Genomic DNA, 23,024 nt, shown 5'->3' on the forward strand with positions numbered 1-23,024 from the left:
CAACTAGCAGTGAGACAACACTTAAACTTTGACAGCGATGAGATTATTGGCTCACAATTGCAGCAGTGATGATATATAATTTGATAAAAGCATTCTGTTTTTGTATGTTTGCATCATGTTTATACCAAATGTTGAGATGTGCTATGTTCGGGGTTGTCACTTATTTTGAAGGTAAGTATCTTTCACATGGTATTTAGCTCTGCCTCGACAGTGTTTGGGTCCGCCCGAGCTGCGCTTTGACGCCAAGCGTGCTTCAAAATGCGACTCCGGTGGGACTCGAACCCACAACCTTTGAATCACTCCTCCTATAGGCCTAGAAGTCCAATGCGCTATCCATTGCGCCACGGAGCCACCTGTTGATCACTTGGTGTGGTGCTAGATATTAGCTAATACAGTATGTCTGTTGGCCTGAGTAGAAGAAGAGTGACTCTTCTCTTTCAATACAACGACTTTGCACCACATGAAAATAGCACTATGGGTTGATAACACTCACGGAACAAACGGAGGAGTCGACATCCGGCCTCAGTCTCTCTTCTGTCCGTGATCGTTGTGTGGCCCGACTGCCGGAGCCTCTTTCTCTGTGTAGTGTTGCAGTGATCAAACAAACCGGTAGTTACCGGTTTGTCTTTCTCCCGGGATCTGTTGTAAACGGTTGTGTTCGCTGTTGAATCAAAATCTGGAGCGTCTATGAATGTGTATGGTCCGAGATGATAGATAGTGGGTAGCTCACTTACAGATGTAAGTCGCAGAGCAACGTATGGCTGATATGACTTCATGTACGCCTTCAAAGTAAAAAGCAAACACGAAAGCGATAGCTACCTTCACAAGCTTAGCAGATTTTTTTTTCCTGACGTGGTCAGTCAGCATGGATACTGTGAAAAATTAGAGACCAGTACGCAGGCAAATAAGACGATGATATCTCAAGAGGGCCTGGGTAGCCTAGGCTGCTACATATGCTGTATCACAGCCTCTTTAACAGAGCTTATAATTGTGACAGTTTTGTCACACAGCGCCCCTTGTTGGATTTACCACCATATCACAGCATCCAAGCATTCATCTCGGTTTACTTACTGGGATGACATGAAGTCGTTTGATCCTTCAAATTAGAATGAAAGAGGTACAGCCATTTCATACGGAAGCGTATTGCAGCTATAAAATTTGACCAGTAACACGCTATAACATGTTATGCTTATTGTTAGAACAATGTATTTTCACGTTATAACGTATTCTTTATTGTTAAAGCGTGAAACGTTTCACGTTAACGTGATAGTTTGTTATAATGTAAAAATGTGATCATTTAAAATGTAACAACGGGATAATTTTATTGTAAAAACATGACAATTATATCGTAAAAACGTCATAATTGTATTGTGAAAACGTGACAACTTAAATCGTAAAAACATGACAATTTATATTGTAAAAACGTGAAAAAAAATGTGATGATGAAGCAATAAAACAGTGTGGGGGAGTGAATAAGTGGAAGAAATGGTTCATTTAAGTGTCCTAAAGAACATTATTACAAACTGAGATTTTCACAGGTTTCTTCAACTTAAACAAGAAAAGATCACCTAGTCAATATGAATTCTACCATACTAAAGGTTTTCTCAAAAGCATTGGACTCAGACCCCGGCTCTAAAACCATGTCTAAGTTATACAATGGTCTGTATGAACTACAGGGGGATGACATGTCATACGTAAAGAAAATATGGGAGAAGGAAGAGAATTTTAAATTACAAGCTGAAACGTGGGGAAAGTAATCATCACGAAACAATGGGAAACTACACATGCCCTCTCCTGGAGAGAGTTCGGGGGAAAAATGTATTACTTTTTTTTAAACCCCTGCACAAAAGAAATTCTTTAATAAAAATATATCCTGTTGAAGGTCTTGTGGGTAAAATAAGGCAACCCATTACCACATAGTCTGGCATTGCCCTTTGCTCCAGAAATACTTGACTTAAGTGAAAAGTATTATAGAAAAGGTCCTCCAAGTACCAATCCCTTTTAATTTTGAAACCCTCTTTCTAGGTCTGCATCCAGACAACATTGAGGGCTTTTCCAAAAGATAAATGTTAAATTTTCTGCTAATATCAAGCAAAAAGCACTCACTAGAAAATAGTTGTCAGCACATGCCCACACAGTAGAAAACTGGATTGAATAAATTCTCATTATTTTCATGATGGAGAAACTCACTTCTACTTTAAAGCTTCAACAACAGTGGATTATACATTGTTGAAAACCTTGGACTACTAATGCATCTTCATTAAACTGTACCACATACAACTTCATAATATGGACATAGTACCCCTAGAGAGTTTGTTAGTTTTTGTTTTGTTTTAATTTTTTGAGCTACTCAATTGTACATAGTTTATTCTTGTCAGTACAAGTTGTTCTGATCTAAGAACACATGCAAGTAGCTAGGCTTAAACACCCAACCCTCCAGGTTTTCTTTTCTTTTATGAAACCATCTAATCAGTTTATGGTCTGTAGTTCAATGAGGTTGTTCTTTTTTTGTTATTATTATTTATTTATTTATTTATTTTTTGTAGTGGTTGTTTTAATTATATCATTATTTCATTCCATTTTCCCCCCACCAAAGCTATATAAGACTGATTGTACTCAAAAAGATTCCTCATTTTTTTTTTGTGTTAGAGGGCATAGATATGCATATATATGTAAATGACAAAGTTCTTATTTGGTTACTATCCCTGGCATACTAATGTTAGATACAAAAGTTTTTTTTTTTTCTTTTCTTTTCTTTTAACTTGCTTTCAAAAGTTTTTTAATGCCTCATTTTTATAACAATAGTCAGACAACAACATGTTATGCTTGTTTTACTGTTTCTCCTTATTTTTGAAAAATGAGTGTAGCTTTTCCTTTATTAAAATCTTGACACCAAAGTTGAATGTCTGAGTGTCTTTAAGAGTGATTCTACGATCAGGGGTACATTTCAGGTAAGCAAAAAAGTGAAAAAGTATGTGCTTTTTTGTTTTATATTCTATTTGATTGGAAGTGATAGCCCTGAAATGTACTTAATTTGTTTTTTGGCTCTTGTGCTTAACTGCAGACCTTGAACATGGCACCACCTGACCTCAGTTACCTCATATTTCTGTGTTTTCACACTTTGCGTTTTTTAACATTTATAGTAGACACACTAGAAAATGTTGGTAACACAGTTGACGAACAATAAAAGCGCATCATGTTCAGACAATCATTTCAAAGAAATATTGATGAGGAAGATTTAAAACATGCCACTCTTTTCTTCATGGTTCCCACCAAAAAAGATGCGACTTCAATTGATTTAAGTCATGTGCCTAGAGGCGCAGCAGTCAGAGCTGCAATCTCACAGCAAAGTTGGAATCCCAGCTTGGCTGGTGGGCCCTGCTGTGTGGAGTTAGCATGTTCTCCCCGTGCACGTGTGGGTTCTCTCCCGGTACTCCGGCTTCCTCCTACAGTTCAAAAAAAACATGCTCATCAGGTTAATTGGTCACTACAAATTGCCCAAAGGTGTGGGTGTGCGCGTGAAAAGTTGTCTGTCTATTTGTCAGCCCAGAATAGGTTCCAATCAGGCACAGAATAAGCGATTCAGAAAATGAATGAATGAATGAATGACTTTGGAGCAAACCATTGCAGCCTTTTTTCAATGGGTAACACGGTTGACACTGCTTTTTCGGACAAAATGAATTATTTTATCCATATGAATAATTTAAATAGTAATAAAAAAAACACCTTTGTCATGTTTTAATGAGTCGGAAAAGTCGCTGATGTCGGAAAGCACAAAATTGCATATGATTTGCATTTTTAGCTAAATAAACTATGGAACCTGTTCACTTTCTGTATTAAATAAAAGCGAAATATCACCCAAATGACCCACTGTGAAATTGGTCATTGCTTGAAATTAATACTTGTAAATTGATAAGTGACATGAAATGGACCCCTAATTTATAGAATCACTCCAGTACAAGTGTGATTGTGCCATACTTATTTGTCAGAACTGCTTTTGCTGTATGTAAAAGGTGGAAACACAACCAATATCTTGCTTTGTGTCAGTATATGTTTTGACTGTGTGTCTATGTGTTTGTGTTTCTTCATACGTGTGACTTTGGATCTATCCATCTATAAGTCTATGTGTCCCTCAGGTTTGATCTGACAGTAAAGTTTGTGTGGTTGGACTGTGTGTTTTTAAATCTGTGTGTCAGCGTAAGTTTAATTGTGTTTACGAGTCTTTTTTTTTTTTTTTTACTACTGGTGTAACTGCAAAGTTGATGAGTTTATGTGTCTGTCAATGCTGATAGTACTGTGAGTCTATGAGTCTGTGTGTCTGACAAATTTTTTCCTGACTGTGTGTTTATGAGTATGCGTGTCTATAAGTATTAGAGTTAATGTGTTTCTAGGTGTGTATCTCATAAGACTGTGTCTGGCTGTATATGTGTTACTGTGGTTCTTGGTGTCTGTCAGAATTCGTTTGAGTGAGTGTCTATGACTGTGGGTCTTCAGATCTTCGTAAGTGTGTCTGTGTCATTAAGTCAGTGTGTTTTTCATTATTAGTGTGACAGTGTGTCTATGAGTCTGTGGTGTGTGTGTGTGTGTGATTTTCACCAGTGTTACAATACAAAACATAATTTGTGCTTCTGAGTGGCATGGGACACTCACACACATGAACAACTGACAATATAGAATTTTTTAACAACATAAATACCAATAAACATTTCAATAAATACACAAATAACAACCGTTAGAAAATGCAAATACCAATAAAAAGTTTAATAAATAATTAAAAACAAGTCATATCCGATGGCATGTTTTCTCTACAGGTTGGTGTGAGAGGACCATACAGCAGAGTAAACCCCAGTGTTCCCCTGCTGTCTCTGTATTTTGAGGGAGGTGACCTCAGAAAGGACTTTAGGTTGTCCAGACCAACCCTGGACAACCTGATTAACATCCTGGGACACAAAGACCATGGATGGGGGAGAGCACTTGGAGTTCTTGTCTTTGTCTCTTGGTTGGCAAGCGCCACATCCTACTGGGTTGTCTCGGAGGCTTTTGGCATTCCCCGGAGCACATGCCACGACATGGTCCACAAGACCAGCAAGGCCATCCAGGGCCGTGTGCTTCCCCAATATCAATGAGCTGGAGGAAATTGGGGCTGGTTTTGCTCATCTGTCCTGTTCCCCAGCATTTAGGAAGGTGGCAGGGAGCATTGATGGGTGCCATGTACGTATCATGCCACCTGGAAGGTTTCCTGCTGATTATTTCAACAGGAAACTCTTCCACTCCATACAGTTCCAGGCGATTTGTGACCACACAGGCCGCTTTTTGTACATTGTTGTGGGCTTTCCCGGCAGTGTCCATGACGTCCGAGTCCTGAAAAGCAGCCCTTTTATCTTCGCCAGCTGTATCCACCTCCAGGCTGGCATCTTATTGGCGACAGCGGGTACCCATGCCTGTTGCAGCCAGTAGCGCTGCTCACACCATTTCGAGAGCCTGTCCAGAATGCTGTAGAGGGCAGGTTTAACGCCAGGCTGTCCAGGGCCAGGTGTGTGGTGGAGAGGGCCTTTGGTGTCCTGAAGACCAGGTGGCGATCCATCTTTTTGAAGGCCCTGGAGGTGAAGGTGGACTTTGTACCAGAGGTCATCGTTGCCTGCCTTTTCCTCCACAACCTCTGCATCAGAAATGGAGACATTTGAGAGCCAGAGGAAGAGGAAGATGATGATGATGGAGTGGACTTAGAGGCTCCTGTGCCAGTCCAGCAATCTGGGGATGGTCTCAGAAACCGCCTTGCTGCTGCAGTGTCTTCCCCAGACAACACCCTGCATGAACTGCAAGACCTTCAAGAACATGATTATTGTTAACTCTTCCTTGAGTGAAGTTTTGTTCAATGCCTGTAAATAGTTTTAAGTTTGTTCCAGTTATTCCTCACAATCTCTGTAAATAGTTTGTTCATTTCTACATTTTTTTCTGTTTCTAACTTTCAACTGTTTCATAATTAAAACTGTATATAACTGCATTGAGATACTGTACATAACACATGATGAACAAAACAAAAGATTTTATGAACATTCTTTATTTAACAGAAACAACAAAACTATTTATCTTAAAATCTCTTCAAAAATCGCCAACAATCGCTCCTCCCTTGCTCTGCCTTCTGCCTCTCTCGCCTCTCTCTTTCTCTCCTCTCCTCCATGGCCCTGCTCTCCATCCACTCTCTCCACTCTTGCTCCCTTTGTCTTCTCTCTTCTCTCTCTTATGCTCTTCTTTCTCTCTGTCTTCTCTTTTCTCTCTCCTCTGCTCTCCTTTCCTGTTCTTTCTCTCTCTCCTCCATCTCCCTCAAAAACTCAAGCATTTCCATCTCTCTCTTCCTTTTCCCTCTGCCTTCTTTTGGAGGAGAGACAGCTGCTGCCACAGGTTCTGCCATGGCTGAGGTGATGAGATTGGGGGGGTTATACTGAGCCTTTGCCCCATCACCTCATCCATGGCCTGAAACCACTTTCAGGAGGTCTCTCCTCCCTCTGTGCTGACACCTACGGAGCCCCTTAGGTGCCACACAGAACAAAAGATATAAATTGTGCGCACGAGATACTAAGGGCTCTAATTTCGTGGCGCAGAGCAGGGGGCGCAAGCCTGGCGCAGCCTGCGCAGTGCTAATTTCGTGCGGCGCACCGCCGTGCGCTGCCAATTTGACAATTTGGTAGACCGTCTGCGCAGAGATGGGTGTGACGGCGCGCCAGGGGGAGTTGACGGCGCACCAGGGGGAGGTGTCAGCAGATTCATGTTGGCGCAGTGACAATTTGGTGCCAAAAAAGTGCGCTGAAAGCTCGCCAGCTCCAACCTGGTCTATCCTCGGCGCAAAGCGCAGCGCACCCCACGCAGCTGTAATTTGGTGACAGGAGCACATGTGCGCACATGTCATCAAAGCCTCAGAGGCAGGTTTCCAGAGAGTCAGGCACATTTTAATGCAGTAAACAATCACAGTAATCACTATTTAATGTAACTGTCTGAACCAGCATATAGATTTATGTCTATATTAACTGTCCCGTCACATCTGATGTCAGATTAAAGCCGTTTGTCATAATGGAAAGTTAACCTGACGGCAGCTGGAAGTTTGATGCACATCTTACAATTAAACAATAAACAACCTTAACATCTGATACTGAGTATATATCTGGTTCTCTCATTTAATTTAATTCAAAGACAAGAGGGAGAGAAAAGACGAAGAAAAAAAGAGACGAAATAAATGTATGTCACTCAGGATTTACCCGTGATTTCCTATATTTCTCTGTTTTAGTCTTTATTTTTAACGTGATCTAAAAAGATGGAGTACATTATTGTAAGGAGGATGAGGTGGAGACACCAGGAGAGTATACAGTATATCACCAAAGGTGCTTGGCGATGACAAACCAGGAGTGGAGGTGGATCAAAAGTATTCTGAATGGATAAGCCAGCTGTTTAACAGTCTCTTCATTTTTTACTCCTGATAAAGACAAAGGAACAGATTAAATCTGTCCTGGGAGCTGGTTTACACGGTGACGCGCGTCGTGTCCTCCGATGCGCCCCGCTGTCCATTGACCTGCTGCAGGCACAGCGACCGTCTGCGCTACCTCTCTCCGCGGTGCTGAAGATCAGTCAGACGCTGCGCCTCGGTCGCAGGGCATTTAAAGGCGAGGAGAGGGGCTTATTTGATTGGTGAAAACAGCGCTCGGCTGTGTTAAACCCACTCACGGCTTTTCTCCTCCCTCTCTGCCATTTGCGCGGAGGGAGGCGTGGACGCGCAGCTCTGCGCCTGGACTGCGCCTGGACTGCGCATCCCTTGGCACTGCAGGACACTTGCAAAGTGCGCCGGTCACGCCCTGTGCGCACAGCGAAGGCTGGCGCAGGGCAGGTCCGCCTGCGCCTGCGCCTGGTCTACGAAATTAGAGCCCTAAATGTGCACGATATATTAAAACGTGTGCACAAAATACTTATTCGTGCGCACGTTTCAGTGTCTCGTGCACACAAAATAATGTTACTTACCACGTTTTGACTTGTCCTTGTCATTGTCCACTACGGCTTCCCGTAGTGACGTCGGATGTTTACAAACACACAAAATGGAGAGAAGAAGTGAGCTCGTTAACTTGTACTTCCACCCCGGAATGTCATATAATGACATTTTTGCTGCTCTTGCCATGAGAGCTGGAATAATCTTAAATCGGAGAACTTTGCTGCGCATACTGAGAGACAACAGGCTCAGCCGGGGCAAAGAGTACTCAGATTTGGGCCGTGTCATTGATTTGGGCCGTGTCATTGATTTCATACAGGAACAATTACAGGGTCTTTAGCTTCGTTTGTATGACAACAATATATTATGGGGCATTAACGCCATCTACTAATGAGCCCGGCTGTCTGTTGTCACTTGCCTGTTTAATTAAAGCGTGCGCACATTATAAGTGCATGAATAAGTATTTCGTGCGCACGTTTTATGTTTTTTGTTCTCTGTGGCACCTAAGGGGCTCCGTAGACACCTGTCCTGGGGGCCTTCAGTTTCTACCAAACAGCACGGAGATTATTTGTTAATGATCATTGGGATCACATGCTAATTGTGTTTGTACACTGTGGATAAACTATAAGACTAACTAACCTTATACTTTTGTTTGAGGTTTTCCCATTTTTTTTTTTACCCTGCCTCCACCTTGCCCTCCAGCACCTGGTCCTTGATGAACATTCTAAACACAGATTGAATCAGAAAAAGTGGTCTTTGTTACAACAATTCTTTTCAGTTGTTAATGAGAAAAGTCAACCAAAATTGCGACCTTACACTGACCAGAAGCCTTATCTCACTGATCTGTTAATTATTTTACAACAGAGTAAAAAAGAAAACATGTGTGTGACATGAGTTTATTACTTACTCCAAACCCTTTTGGGCGGCATTCCTGTGCCCTGTGAATAGCTCTTCATTTTGTGAGCGCCACTTTATGAGGCGTTCTGTGTCCTCATCAGTGCCTTGGGAAAAATAACAGTCCAGCATTATCCATCTGTGCACCATTATTAGAGTTGCACCATCAAATATTATAAAGCATAGTTTCATAGCCTACGTGAAATACGACCAAAACAGTCGCATAATTCATGTGGTAATTTGAAGCCGACACTCCTCATGCAGTTATTAGCAAGACTCTGAAATCGTTTCAATTGTAGCTGTAGACTGGAAGAGGTAGTTGCTATTTCTTCTGTATGCAAAGGGAGCTGCTGTGACTAGCTGCTAACAGGCAGTAGAACGTTGTGAGTCATCTGACAAATTTAAGACGTTGGTCAGAAATCGCCTTTTTCTCAAATCCGTGGGTGATAAAGACGACTATTTGACCACATAAAATCAGAAAACACTGGGTACTTACATTTATGTTTCATACTTACATTTATATCTTCCTTCCGGAGTTCGGCTCGTCCTGACAATCTCCTCCATTTTTGCTCGCAATGCAATATGGGGCTCACAATGCATTATGGGGATTGTCAGTGCAACCAGTATGCCCACCTCCCATACTTACAATTTTTTCTGTTATAGTATACATGCGGGTATTTCTCTCACACACAATCTTTTCATACTATTTAATGTACGCACTACAAACCATTTTTGACATCACAGGTAGTATGAGTAGTGCGTTAGTTAGTTAGTATGCCATTTCGGACACAGCCATAGACTGTGGACGTAGTTTCCCTGATGTCACCTGTCTGTTTCTGAAACAGAAAATGAAGCACATCGGTGATTGCGGCCATTGGTAGTGGCAAGGGCTTTGCGTTCAGCTATAGGGCGCCTGTCGGTCACTTGACCCTGAGCTATGCCTCTGATTGGGCAAGCTCGGGATCTTATTATCCTCTGAACTGCTGAGTTAGAAAAAAATTCACCCCTCGTACAGTGTGCCAATATTGAAATTAGCAACTTAGATAGGAGACATTTTTTGAACCAGGTTAATTTCTGCTTTGAGAGCAGCTTTTTTTTTAGCTTGGTGTGTATGTGACTTCGGGTACTTCTGGAGCCAGCCACATATATACAAAAACATATATATATATATATATATATATATATATATATATATATATATATATATATATATATATATATATATATATATATATATATATATATATATATATATATATATATTTTTTTTTCTGTGTTGTGATGTTGTCTTGTGTGTGCTTAGCTGTGCTGTATATGTTGTGTTATTTTATGTTAAGTTATATAAAGTTATGTTATGTTACACATGATGTTTTGTGAGTTACAAAGGATTCAGTTCCCAGTCCTGGACAGCCTGGATGCTGATGATGGCAGAGTTCTTATCCAGCCACAGGAGTGGACAGATTTTCTCCTAAGCCATGGCTGCCCTGTTCAGCTGGTCCTATGTTTTCAACGTGCACTACCAATTTTCAATTGCAATTTTGTGAGTCCTCCTAGTCCATATAAGTTGTGTATTTTCCATTTGAAATTTTCACTTTGGCCTTTGACATTGATTTTATGCACATAGATAACCTTGTTTATAGTTTGTGCTAGTACACTTTTAGAGTTTATTCACAGAGAATTCAAAATTATTATATCTAGCTTTTTCACATACCTGGGATTTTGCTCTTTCCAAAAGTCAGATTTGATCAAACCTTAGATGACAGTATGCTTAAGCTTTGACACAACAGATAGATGCATTTTTGTTTTTATTCTGTAGATGTAAAAAGTATCAAGCAACCATAACGTTAATGATGTTACGTCATGTTTTGCTATTATGGTCACTAGGTTGAACACTTTGCCTCCTAAATACACATGAACAATGGCTGATTAGCCCAAAAGATAGAATCAACCTCAGTCTGACGGGATACTGTTGCTTATTTTTATATGTCAGTATGGCAGCAGTAGGCTTCTATAGAGTTAAAGTTAACAAACAGACCTAAGCGTAGCTTAGCTTCTAGCTCTCTAGCTAGAGATTTGGTGCTTGCACTCTCACAAGCACCATGATAGTAAATCTAAAGAGTCATTTCAGTTTGATTAAAGGGAAAACAACTTCAAAAGGCCTACTTTACTTTATTTGTTTTTAATTCTACATTTCGAACATTTAAATACATTATTAACACTAAAATATACAATCAAAGTATTTTTGTTTTTGTTCTTGCAGGTTCATTCTAAGACTCAATCCTGGCGGCTACAAGTGCCAGGCCAAGACCATTGTCAGCTGGGCTTCTGGCAAGACAGTTCAGAGGAAAGTATCCAGCCTGAACCCACTTGGGGTATCTCTCGTCAGGGAGATTGTGGACTTTGAATGGCAAGACTACTAAAACTCACCAACATAGATGAACACTACTTTACTTTTGTTTTCTTTTAACTTGGTTAAGGAATTCATGTTGTCCTTTTCAGGATTTACTTTAACTAATGTGTTTATGTTTCCATGGGAGGAATGTTATTATATTTGATTTACATGTTTTCCTGAAGTAGGAATTTTTTTGCCGTTTTGTTTTTTTTTATTGACACATTATTGTTCCTTGAGGATTTAGGCAGTTATACACAATAAAAAAATGGAAGTGCCAACCAAAACCAACATTGCTTTTATTTTTATAAGTTCAAGTGTATTTAATGCACACCTAAGGGTATGAAAGGCTAAGACGTAGGTTGAGAAAAATGTAAACATACATTTTATACTCAATTGCTCTATCCTCATCAGAAACTTACCAACTTTATTTATTAGGAAAAAAATCAGATTGTCAATTATCAATTCAAAATAAAAAAAATATGAGAATTGGCTAATCATTTAAAAGAAAGACATATATTGTTTATCCCTTATGGAATAGAATAGAATAGAATAGAATAGAATAGAATAGAATAGAATAGAATAGAATAGAACTTAATTGCCATTGTAACAAGTACAACAAAATTGAAGTCACAGCAGCAATCAAGAAAACAAAAGTAAGAAAGTGTATAGTAAGTGCAAAAAGGTCCATAAGAAAATAGATGAGAACAGCTTGTCCATCATTCTCCAGTTCAGCCAGCCTCCACCTCCACAGGGTCCAGGACTGAGCTTCTTTAGCAGTCTGTTCAGTCTCTGTCTCCTGGATCCTGTCTGCTCACAGCAGGTAAAGCAAATGTGGTAATGTTAGCTCCATTAGCATGTCTGTGAATAACATGATGCTACTCTGCCCTCTGGTGTTCCCTCTGTTGCTGGGTTAGCACAGTTAGCTCATACATCTTATTGGAGATAGATCTTATACGTTCCCAATAACGATGGATGGAAGGACAGGTCCATGTCCTCACGTCTTAGCTCACACCTGAGAACCAGCACGTCGTACTCACCTCCTTCTCCTGACCTTGGGGGAAGACATCAGGCCTTTCACTAGTTAGCATCGACATGCTACAGGCTGCTAACAGCTGAGTTCACATGTGAACAATGCAGCCATGTTTACATGAAGGATCTCCAGACAAACACAGGAGAAAAAGTAGTAAAAATGTCGCCAAAGCCACAAAAAGTTTGGTGTCCATGACCAACAATGAATCATACAAAGTAATGATCCACTCCAAATACAAAAATTACATATAAAGAGACGAAAAAGTTACAAGAAACGGACAAAGAAGAGAGAGCTGCAGCGAAAGGCAGCCATAGCAAACAGGGCGACGCCTAGCCATGAAAGTATGAAATTATGAAACTGTCAAATTGGTGACCAACTACAATTGACCTATAAAATGACAAATAACCTAAATGGCCAAATTAATAAAATATTTCCGAGTGTGTTGGGAATGTTTTAGAAATCTTCATTAATCAGGTAAAAAAAGGATCTATGTAATTTGTTACAAAAACTTAAACGAGCAAGTTTCAGTAAAAACTGTGATGTCTGTAAATTTAAAAAAAAGGTAATAATAGTTCAATTTAAAAACAAATAATTTTACTGTGTCTGGAAGTAGAGTAATTGAATTGAATTGAATTGAATTGATTTTTATTTCGGTCATGTCGACACACATATACAACATCACACATTGTCAATAGATGATCACATTGTACGTGTCCGAAAGGGAAGACGGGAGAAGCAGAGCTTATCTAGTCCCGTCCCCGTTTACTCAATATTTAGTCTCCTCTTTTTCACATTTCATCAGAGTAATATAAATTTTGATTCCATTTACAGAACTTTGCGTAATTATTTATTGTCTTTTAGTGTCCATAGTTGATTTGATGTCCAATTCTATTTTTCTTTTTTTTTTTTTTTTTATTGCGTGAGGCATTGTCTTTTAGTGTCCATAGTTGATCTTTAATGTCCAATTTTGTTGTCATGTAAGGCATTGTCTTTTTGTGTCCATAGATGATTTTAAATCCAATCCTGTTCTTCACGTACGGCCTGGTTCGTGGGTCTTTCAGTTTTGTTCCTGTTGATGTATTAAGCATGTGAGTCGTTGTCACTCTCCCCTTCGCCCAGGCGTGCTCCAGCACTACCATCCCGGGCTCTGCTGCGGTTTTCAGCCATGCGGGCGTTTCCATGTACTGTGAAAGAGGTTCTTCTCTTAATTCTATGGTTATTGAAAATCAGTCAACTGAAACAGAATGAAAATACAGTAATGATGCTGTAAATTAAACAGTAATGAAGCTGATGCTGTAAATCAAAATACTTTAACAATGGTGATGCTGTAAATCAAAATACATTAATGATGCTGGTGCTGTAAATACAGTAACAATGCTGATGATGTAAATCAAAATATAATAAGTATGCTGACCAAAATACAGTAATGCTATGGTAAAGATTTTTGAAGTAACTCACTGGCATCCTGCTGCCAGTAAATTACTGTAAAATCTACAGCAACCTTTTCACAGTTGAGGTGAGCTGAGCTGACCCGGTTTTCTGCGCCGTTATACACTGACCGGCAATTTCATTAGGTCCACCTTGCTACCTTGCTGGGTTGGACCCCACTTTTGCTTTCACTACTGCCTTAATCCTTTGTGGAATAGATTCATCGAGGAAACTCGAAACATTCCTCTGAGAGTTTGTTCCATATTGACATGATAACATAACACACAGTTGCTGCAAAGGACCTCTTTCACAGTACATGTAATTTTGCCCACAGCCCATTTTTTTGTTTATTGTGTGGTATTTGTAGTACACCCAGAGACTCCCAAGAATATACCTTTAGAAAATCCAAAAGTCATCCAGGGCCTGTACTATGACCTATTTTATGATCATTGCCATAGGTGTGAGCCAGGGTACACACTTTACCCCAAAACTTACTCAAACACAAATAATAAGTCATCAAATTGGGTCAAACACCTTCATTGAAGTCTGGTGCATCTTTTGAAATCAAATGTAAAGCTAAGTATTACAATGGAAAGAAGTTATTGAATTTTAACTGAAAAAAAAAAAAAATTCCAAGATTTTTTTCAACAAATTCAATTCTTTAGAGATGTGTCTGATCGACTTACAGTTGGTGTACACCTAAAATACTTACATATTATTTGGCCACATATATATTCTCAAAGTGGGAAAAAAATCATCAAATTCTGAGACCTGTAAAGTTGTTCAATTAACAGGTTGGGTTACTGTGGTAGAATCAGGATACATATCTTGTATATCAGGGAACCTTTAAAGATTTGTTCAGAGTTCATCCTTTAAGTATGATTTCTTTTAGAATTTGGATGCTAGATTCAAAACAAACATTTCTCATGAAATGTTATTCATTTTAATATTGAACAGCCACAAAGGGCCTGAATATTATGCCTTTGTGATGAGATAATAATGAGCCATTGATACAAGTAAAAAAAAAGATTCATTTTTGGGTTGTTGTAATCAGATTGTATATATAGATCTGTAATCTGTTTTATCTGCCTTCGTGTCTTTTTGCATAGCAATGGTTTGGACAATTTTAATTTGTAGACTGGAACTATAGTAAGGGAAAGGGGATCTGAGAAATCCATAAGATGTATGATTGGCCGGTTATTTCGTATTTGGGTTTTGAAATTTGGGTTTACCAGCATGATGCTGATCTCATTAGGGGACAGATTCATTCTCGTCACAGATCTCAAATAAAATCTAATGTTTGGATTCAATTTGACAAGAATGCATCAGATGATCCTGTGAAGGCATATTATTGTCTCTGTCCTGCTGGAAAGAGAACCTCTGGAATGTGTGCACATGTTGCATCTGTAATCTATTATTTGGGATATTATAAACATTTTCAAAATCGGAAACCCCTCCAACCATACACAAGCAAATTCAGACTCCATTCTATGAAATAACCAGCCAATCATACATCTTATGGATTTCTCAGATCCCCTGTCCCTTACTATAGTTCCAGTCTACAAATTAAAATTGTCCAAGCCATTGCTATGCAAAAAGACACAAAGGCCATTAAACAGATAACATGTATTTTATAAGTACTAAAAACTGAAATTGACAGAAGTGATGTTTATGTATTGCTGTCATTGCAGATATATACAATCTGATTACAACAATCCAAAAATGCATCGTTTTTTACTTGTATCAATGGCTCATTATTATCTCATCACAAAGGCATAATATACAGGCCCTTTGTGGCTGTTCAATATTAAAATGAATAACATTTCATGTTGAATATATATATATATATATATATATATATATATATATATATATATATATATATATATATATATATATATATATATATATATATATATATATATTCAAACGCCAACAGCTTTTAAAAATGTTTTTCTTGCCTTTCTGTGTTTGTATGACCTACCTGTTTTTTCTTGCTACCCATGTAAAAGCACTTCGTACCTTGGGTTTGGCAAAATTCTCCATAAATAAAGCTTAATTTTTTCTACAGACAGTGTCAGCTTTACAATGGGACAAATCGTTTTACAAACTCCAACCAGAGCACTATTCTTGGTGAAAGTGTTCTCCATTTCAACTTTTTCAGCTCTTTACTTTACTGTCGGAACGCTCTTTTCCATTATTCTCAACACATCCTCTGACACTCATCTGACAGACAAGAAATAAAACTCAGAGTCCAACCTTTCAGAATAAATCCATCAGGTCTTTAATCAACAGAAGTGTATCCATTAAACATAGTGTGAACTTCATGATTCAGGGAATGCCTAACAGATTTCACTGCAGCACCATGTAAGAACACTAATCTAATCTGTGTGACTGCATCCTTGTCTTCGTCTGTCAGGAATGTGATTGGGAGATTTGTCAGTAACATTGCTGCCCTTCAGAGGAAGCTCATGACGGTCCCCTTCTTGCCCACCTGGTGGGGCTGCAGGGCATGGAACACAATCACGATCCTGTGGATTAGATCCAGCCGGTCAGTCATTCATGCATTACAGAAACAAAGACTGTTGGTGTGGAAGAACACTACAGTATGACTTTAGAATAGGTTATAACATAAGTAAAAACCAAAACAATTCATCATTCTTGGATATTCGTCACAGATTAAGTCGACCCCAGGCATGAATAACACATTTATGTATCTTTAACTGAGGCTACTTAAATTTTCATGAATTGAGAGTAAAGTTTCAAAAGTGTTCTGTGTGTGGATGTCATAAAAAAAAGCAAAAGGTAAAAAAAAAAAAAAGCCCCAAAAAAATTATGATTCAAAATCGTTCTCAAAAAACTCCTGATACCCCGATGCATCAGTTTTTTCTCCCACCCCGAGTAAATACGCTTTTTAATGCCATAAAAGTCTGTTTTTTGGCTTGGTGTGTATCTGGTTTGGTCTTTCTGTGAGCCTCAAGCAGATTCCTTGAATTGTGCATTTAATTAAAATATATGCATGCTAGTCTACAGTGTGCATTAATAAAACATTTGTTACAATATGTATGGAATAAATATCCTATCTTAAATCAAGAGCATTTTAAATTGATTTGAGAGCAGTATTATATTGATTTCACGCTCAGATTTTGTGATATTGTCTCTCAAAACTCTGCTCTTGCGCTCAAATTTGCTCTGCGCGTGCTCAAACTGTGTCCTTGCGCTCGGATATAATGCTGCTCGCGCAGATTTCCTGCGCTCACACTCCGGTTCTTCCTCTCGCGCTGAGGGAATACAAGGTTATGTCATGTTTTAAACCGTATCCCTACTGGTAAATACCTTGTATCCAGTTAAAAGTTGTCTTGAACAAAGAAAATGTGTTTCAATCTGATCTCTTAATTCCAAAAGAAACACATACCTCGCTAAAAGTTATTTACAACAGTGTGCGTGAGACTACAGGCCAGAAGGTCCAATCAAAACAGATCCTTCTAATTGTATCTTTAAATATATAGAATTAAATAGAATATAAAAAAAAATTTAACCCTGAGGGGAAATTTGGGAGGAGTCACAGCAGCAATCAAGAAAACAAAAGTAAGAAAGTGTACAGAAATTGCAAAAAGGTCCATAAGAAAATAGATGAGGACAACTTGGCCATCATTCTCCAGTCAGCCAGCCTCCACCTCCAGGGTCCAGGACTGAGCTTCTTCAGAAAGCCTATTCAGTATGTCTCCTGTATCCTGACTACTCACAGCAGGTGAAGTTCTTCCAATGTGGCGTTCATGTCCAGTGATAGCTCTGTTAGCCATGTCTGTGAATAGCATGATGCTACTCTGCGTCCTGGTATTCCCTCTGTTGTGGGATTAGCATGGCTAGCTTGTCCATCTTATTGGAGATAGATCTTATGTTCCCAATAACCATGGATGGAAAGACACAACAATGTCATCACTTCTAAGCTCACACCTGAGAACCAGCACCTCATCCCTCATCCTCGCCTACTTCTCCTCACCTTGTGGGAAGACATCAGGCCTTGAACCAGTTAGCATTGACATGCTACGGGTTGCAGCTGATTTCACATGTAAACGTGCAGCCATGGTCTGGATCTCCAGACAAACACAGGAGCAAAAGTAGTAAAAATAACACTGAAAACATAACCAGTTTGGTGTCCATGACCAACAAATGAGCCAAACAAAGTACCGTATTTTCCGCACTATAAGGCGCACCTAAAAGCCTTCAGTTTTCTCAAAAGCCGACAGTGCGCCTTATAATCTGATGCCCCTTATATATGGATCGATATTGATTAATCATAGCTGTAGTCAGGGGGCGTCGCCGGAGTAACAGCAGTAAGCAGTAGAACCTGTAAAGAGGAATTCTGCTAAGTGCTAACATTAGCTCACAGGCTGGCCCGGGCTTCTTCTCTTGTTTATTGTTAGAGCAATACAGCGCCCCCCAAAAGGTCTGGCATTTGAGCTGATCTCTGGAAACAGCTTTTGTGGATGGCAGAAACGGCTTCATCTTTACAGCACACTTTTTTTGAAAACGGCACAGAAAATAGTTGGATAGGAAAATGTGCTGCTCCGTGTGGATGTCGCCTGAGTCTGACTGACTTATTGACTGTTTTGTTGACATTCCCTGTAGCGCAGCTCTATCTAGTGGATGCATAACGCAAACCCAGCCACAACTATAGTTTCCATTCTATGCGCTTTATATTGCGGTGCGCCCTACATATGAAAACAGTTTTCAAATAGGCCAGTCATTGAAGGTGCGCCCTATATTCCGAAGCGCCTTGAAGTGCGGAAAAACTGTAATGACCCACTCCAAATACGAAGATGACGAAAAAGAGAAGAAAAAAATTACAAGAAACGGACAAAGAAGACAGAGCTGCTGCAACAGGCAGCCACAACCAACAGAGTGGTGCCTAGCAACATGCACGATTTTGTATGTGTGTACACACAAATCTTTTACCCCATACTAAGTAGTGGTGCAACGGATCACAAAACTCACGGATCGGATCGTTCCTCGGATCAAGAGTCACGGATCATCGGGTCATTTTTTCGGATCAGCAAAAAGCAAACAAATAAAAATAAAAATAAAAACAAATAAACAAGTTTTGTCCGTTTATTAAACACTTTAACTATTAAATTAAATATATAAAAGTAGTGCACAAGGCATATCTTCTTTATAATATAGTAATTAATGAAAAACAATAAACAAAAGTGCAATATATAGGCATATCTCCTTCCTTTAAAATTTAACAATGAACCAAAAATCAACTTAAAGTGCAACAGCAACATAAAAAGGCATATCTCCTTTTAATATTGATTGAAAGAACATTAAAAAATAGAACTCAAAGGTAAACATTAGAAGACATCTTCATTGAAAGAAGGAGAGGGAAAGAACCTGAGCTTATAATTTCAGATTTTTTTTTCAAAAAGACTCGGCAGATATAAACAAACAGATATCAACAATATGGGAATGGAATGCAAAGTGAACGGCAGGTTGTCCCCGTTCTCATAATCACTCATCTTTACGTTGTTATTGCATAATTCGTCCTGGCAGACTACCTGCGTTTGTTTATATCTGGCACGCCGCATGCGCAGACTGATACACTAAGCGGCGAGCGCCTCGTAGCCAGCTGTGGCTCTGCAGTAGAGGGAGCGCCATTTTACACCACGATGAGAACTAGAGCCTTATTTAGCGGTGTTTTTGTGTGAAAGTAACGCACTGAAAGTTCTTTAGATAAAGCATGAATGCAGACCGATATCAGATTTTTTCGATGGGAGTCCGTTTATTTGTGTTTTTGGTCAAGTAAAAAATGGCCCCGTCTGAGTGCAGAGGAAACCGGCAGAGGAGCAGGGAGGGGGTGTTTAGTGCGAGCGCTCAGGGCTTCTGCTGCACAAAATCACTACTGTAGGGGTAATTTCTGCCGTAAACCTCGTGATAGGATCCAACTTGTTCCATCCCAGAGTATCACTGTAGGCACGGCACGGTGTGTGTGGACAGTGTGTCGCGGGGTGTTCAAGCTCCTCCTCTCCTCCGCTTGCCATGTCTGCACACTCCCTTCTCTGCTCCTCAAAAGATGTGTGCGGACGAGCACACAGCTTTTTTCAGAAATCAATCCGCGGGTCACGTGTGTGCTGAACCGATTACGTCGATCCGAACGGATCACGGATCAATGATGATCTGTTGCACCACTAATACTAAGCAGTGTGTTGTTGTGTACATACTTCACACTCAGTAAATTGACATGCTCACAGAAGCCTGACTAAGATCATGGCTCCATTGTAAAGCAGGGGGTCTAGTCTTGTTTGTATTTAAATGTAGAAAAGAAAATTGGACTTCTGGCCAAGAATGTCTCGCTCTGCAGTGATAGGTGGCACAGTGTCCTGTTCTAAAAAGTGAAGCATTGTGTATTAAACTAGTTCCTGTTCATCTGAAAAACAACATACTACCAACGGTAGCTGAGATGGATGCAGATGTAGCTCTTTATGTTTTTGTGTGTTATTATGTATGTGCCATGGCGTTTGCTGTGTTGTAGCCACAGGCTGTACGAGTGGAGAGACCCTTTTTCACCATGGTGATCTACTTCCTCTTCTGGCTGAACGCCAAAGCATACCAAGACCTACCGAGTCCTACCAAATCCAACCATTGTCTGGTAGCAATCACATCAATTAGGTGTGTTAGTCTAGCTATGCTCTGTCTGATTTCGGTCTGACCAAACTCTTAACATGCATTTCATAAGCCCGCTCTCACGCTAAAGTCTGATTTTTGGAACCCATGTTATTGACTGTTTTAAATGAGCTCAAAGCAGAGACAGATTAGAGGACACATCATATCCCTCTCCTCACACAGGATTTCACCTACAGCTAGAAGACACTCACACCATCAGAAGTCATCCTCATACCACCTCACCTGTCCTCAGTCAAGGCAAGCTCCCTGGTCAGGAACTCAAAAATCTTTGCGCTGTGCTCCTTGTTTTTGTCAGCTGTGTCAGTCACACCAATGGCAGACACCGATAGCATCACACACGGGGAGGTGGAGCCGGAGATGAGCATTGGACAACTGGGCTGCACCACTACGTTCATCCTCTGAAAAACAGAGAGACAGAGACATGCGCGCGCGCGCACGCACACACACACACACACACACACACACACACACACACACACACACACACACACACACACACACACACACACACAGTGACGAGGGGGTCACCGAGAACGACTCTTTGGGCCTTTTTCAAACCGCCCCCTACACACTCCCTCTCCATGACGGAGTGCACTCCGTCACGCAGTCGCACTCGCAGCTGAATGAAGTTCACTTCATCAGGGTGTAGGGTATAAATACAGCTTTGGGACAGAAACTTCACTGGATCTCAGGCGGAAACAGATAAACAAAGAAAAAAAAGAAAATAGAACGTAGAAAATACAAAAGAAACTTACTGTCATGCTTCTTTGGCTGCATTTCTTTTTTTATTGAAGAGTTTTTCATGTTTCATACTCGTTTGAATGAATTATTTTGTTTTTTTGTAAATATTAAACACTCAAATAAACAAAAATTGTCTGAACAAATGCAAGGCAAGCCTTAATCAATGACATGTACATCTTAAGTTGTGAACATCTGCATGACAATCATTAAATATTTGTGTTAGTTTAACAGTGATTGTGCAGGCACATATGAGTGGAACTTACATTTGTCTGTTGCTTCCTCCATGGCTGACACCAGACACAATTTAGCGCTGCACGTGTTCAGCAAGTCGGCATCCATGCAGACTCGCTTATGGAGGGTTTTATAGCCCACTACCCCTCCCCGCGGATCAGTTTGGGATGGCCCTTAATGTGGCGGACCCTCCGCGAGAACGCGCAAACGGAGGGGTAGTGGGTAGGGAGAGTGTGTAGGGGGCGGTTTGAAAAAGGCCCTTTCTTTATCAGTTTTCGAACACCAAGGTCGAGCTACCAATCCGGGCGTCAACAAAATATGAAACGCCTTTGCGTTTATCCAATCAGAATCGAGAGTTCAGGGGGCAGCAGGGAACGAACCAATGGGATTGCAGTTACGAAAACGAAGCAGTCCGAGACATTTCAAGAGAAAAGCTGAAAACTCACTTACAACTTCCAGGTACACGTACATCCTCAAACACACAAGTATAATATCCCCAAAGGTTGTTCACAGATTAACTTACCTCCTCAGGTTTCCCTAAAGAAGCGGCGGCGCATGCGCTCAACTTGATCACAAAGTCTTGGGGGAAAAAGCTGGCAGGTAAGTTACTCCGCACCTCGAGGAACGGCATCTTCGTGGGAGGACCGGACCCTTCTGTACCGAACTGACTTGAGACCCACTGGAGAGTAGCGAAGGTAAAACCTGAAACCACTTCTGGATCTTACCTTTCAAAATAAGAGCATGGCCTTTGGATCAGCCATTGCTTGACATTCGAGTTTAAATATTCTGGTAAACACTGCCAAATGAGAAAAAAAGGACAGTGCAAGTTTACTGACATCTAAGTGCTAAGTGCAAATGATGACTGTAAGATAAAGACATGAAGGCATTTGCCTTTATAAAAAAGAAGAAGCAAGATTTGATATTTTTATTCTCATGACACTAGAACTATTGTATGTAAGAAATTAGAGTCAGAGACTATACTTTTTTTTCGTCAGCTAGAGATAGCTTATATTTAAAAATCTTCACTTGTCTATATTGTTCAACAACTCTATTTTTTTACTACATAGTTTTATTTTGAAGCCAGTACCGGATGTGTACATGACGCATCTGAGGTTCAGACTTTTCAGTCTGAGCTGGAGCGCGTCTGCTGGTTTACTCCAGCCATTACAGAGAGAGTAATAATTTCATACACTATGGCCCAGTTTCGCAGACAAGACTTAAGCCTAGTCCAAGACTAAAATGCAGTTTGAGCTGGTTTAACTTTAAATCACTTGCACAGATTAATCTTTAAAAAAAAATCATAGATTGTGTCTGTTCTGGATTAAACAAAGCCAATAGCAAGTGGATTTAGAGCTACTCCAGGACAAAAGTGAAGTTTATGTTAATCCTGCAAAGACGCAGGTTTAACATAAGCTTAGTTCCCTTAGTTCCTTTGGTTTGTCAAAGGGAGCACACAAATGGTTTGGGAGCATGGAGTATTTGGAATATCTAAAAAAGAGCTATATCCATTGCAGAGGCCAGCCAGACAAACACTTTTTGATCAGAGTAATCCACTGAATCAGTTTGATAAAATGACTTTCTGAGACCACTTTCCTTTGAACAAGGAAGACTTATTGGAGATGAACACTTTGCTTGAGCTTAGACTTTCCTCC

General features: G+C 40.0%; 1 protein-coding gene and 1 non-coding gene across 2 annotated transcripts; both read right to left on the bottom strand.

Annotated features, from left to right (window-relative positions):
• Positions 1-261: 261 nt before the first annotated feature.
• trnar-ucu (transfer RNA arginine (anticodon UCU)) lies at positions 262-351 on the bottom strand. The gene is given in 2 exon segments: positions 262-297; positions 315-351. It is a non-coding gene; the product is annotated as a tRNA-Arg (tRNA).
• A 15,627-nt stretch (positions 352-15,978) lies between these two features.
• ddt (D-dopachrome tautomerase) lies at positions 15,979-22,079 on the bottom strand. Its single transcript, XM_074687760.1, has 3 exons — positions 21,896-22,079; positions 20,623-20,798; positions 15,979-16,247 (listed from the first exon to the last, which is right to left on the bottom strand). Exons 1-3 carry the CDS (start codon positions 22,001-22,003, stop codon positions 16,175-16,177), a joined length of 357 nt encoding a protein of 118 aa, XP_074543861.1. The 5' UTR covers positions 22,004-22,079; the 3' UTR covers positions 15,979-16,174.
• Between the last annotated feature and the right edge of the window lie 945 nt (positions 22,080-23,024).

Source organism: Halichoeres trimaculatus, unplaced genomic scaffold, assembly GCF_033239565.1.
Source record: "Halichoeres trimaculatus isolate MK-OKI-2021-1 unplaced genomic scaffold, fHalTri1.1 fHalTri1_scaffold_2, whole genome shotgun sequence".
In the NCBI taxonomy this organism is placed as follows: domain Eukaryota; kingdom Metazoa; phylum Chordata; class Actinopteri; order Labriformes; family Labridae; genus Halichoeres; species Halichoeres trimaculatus.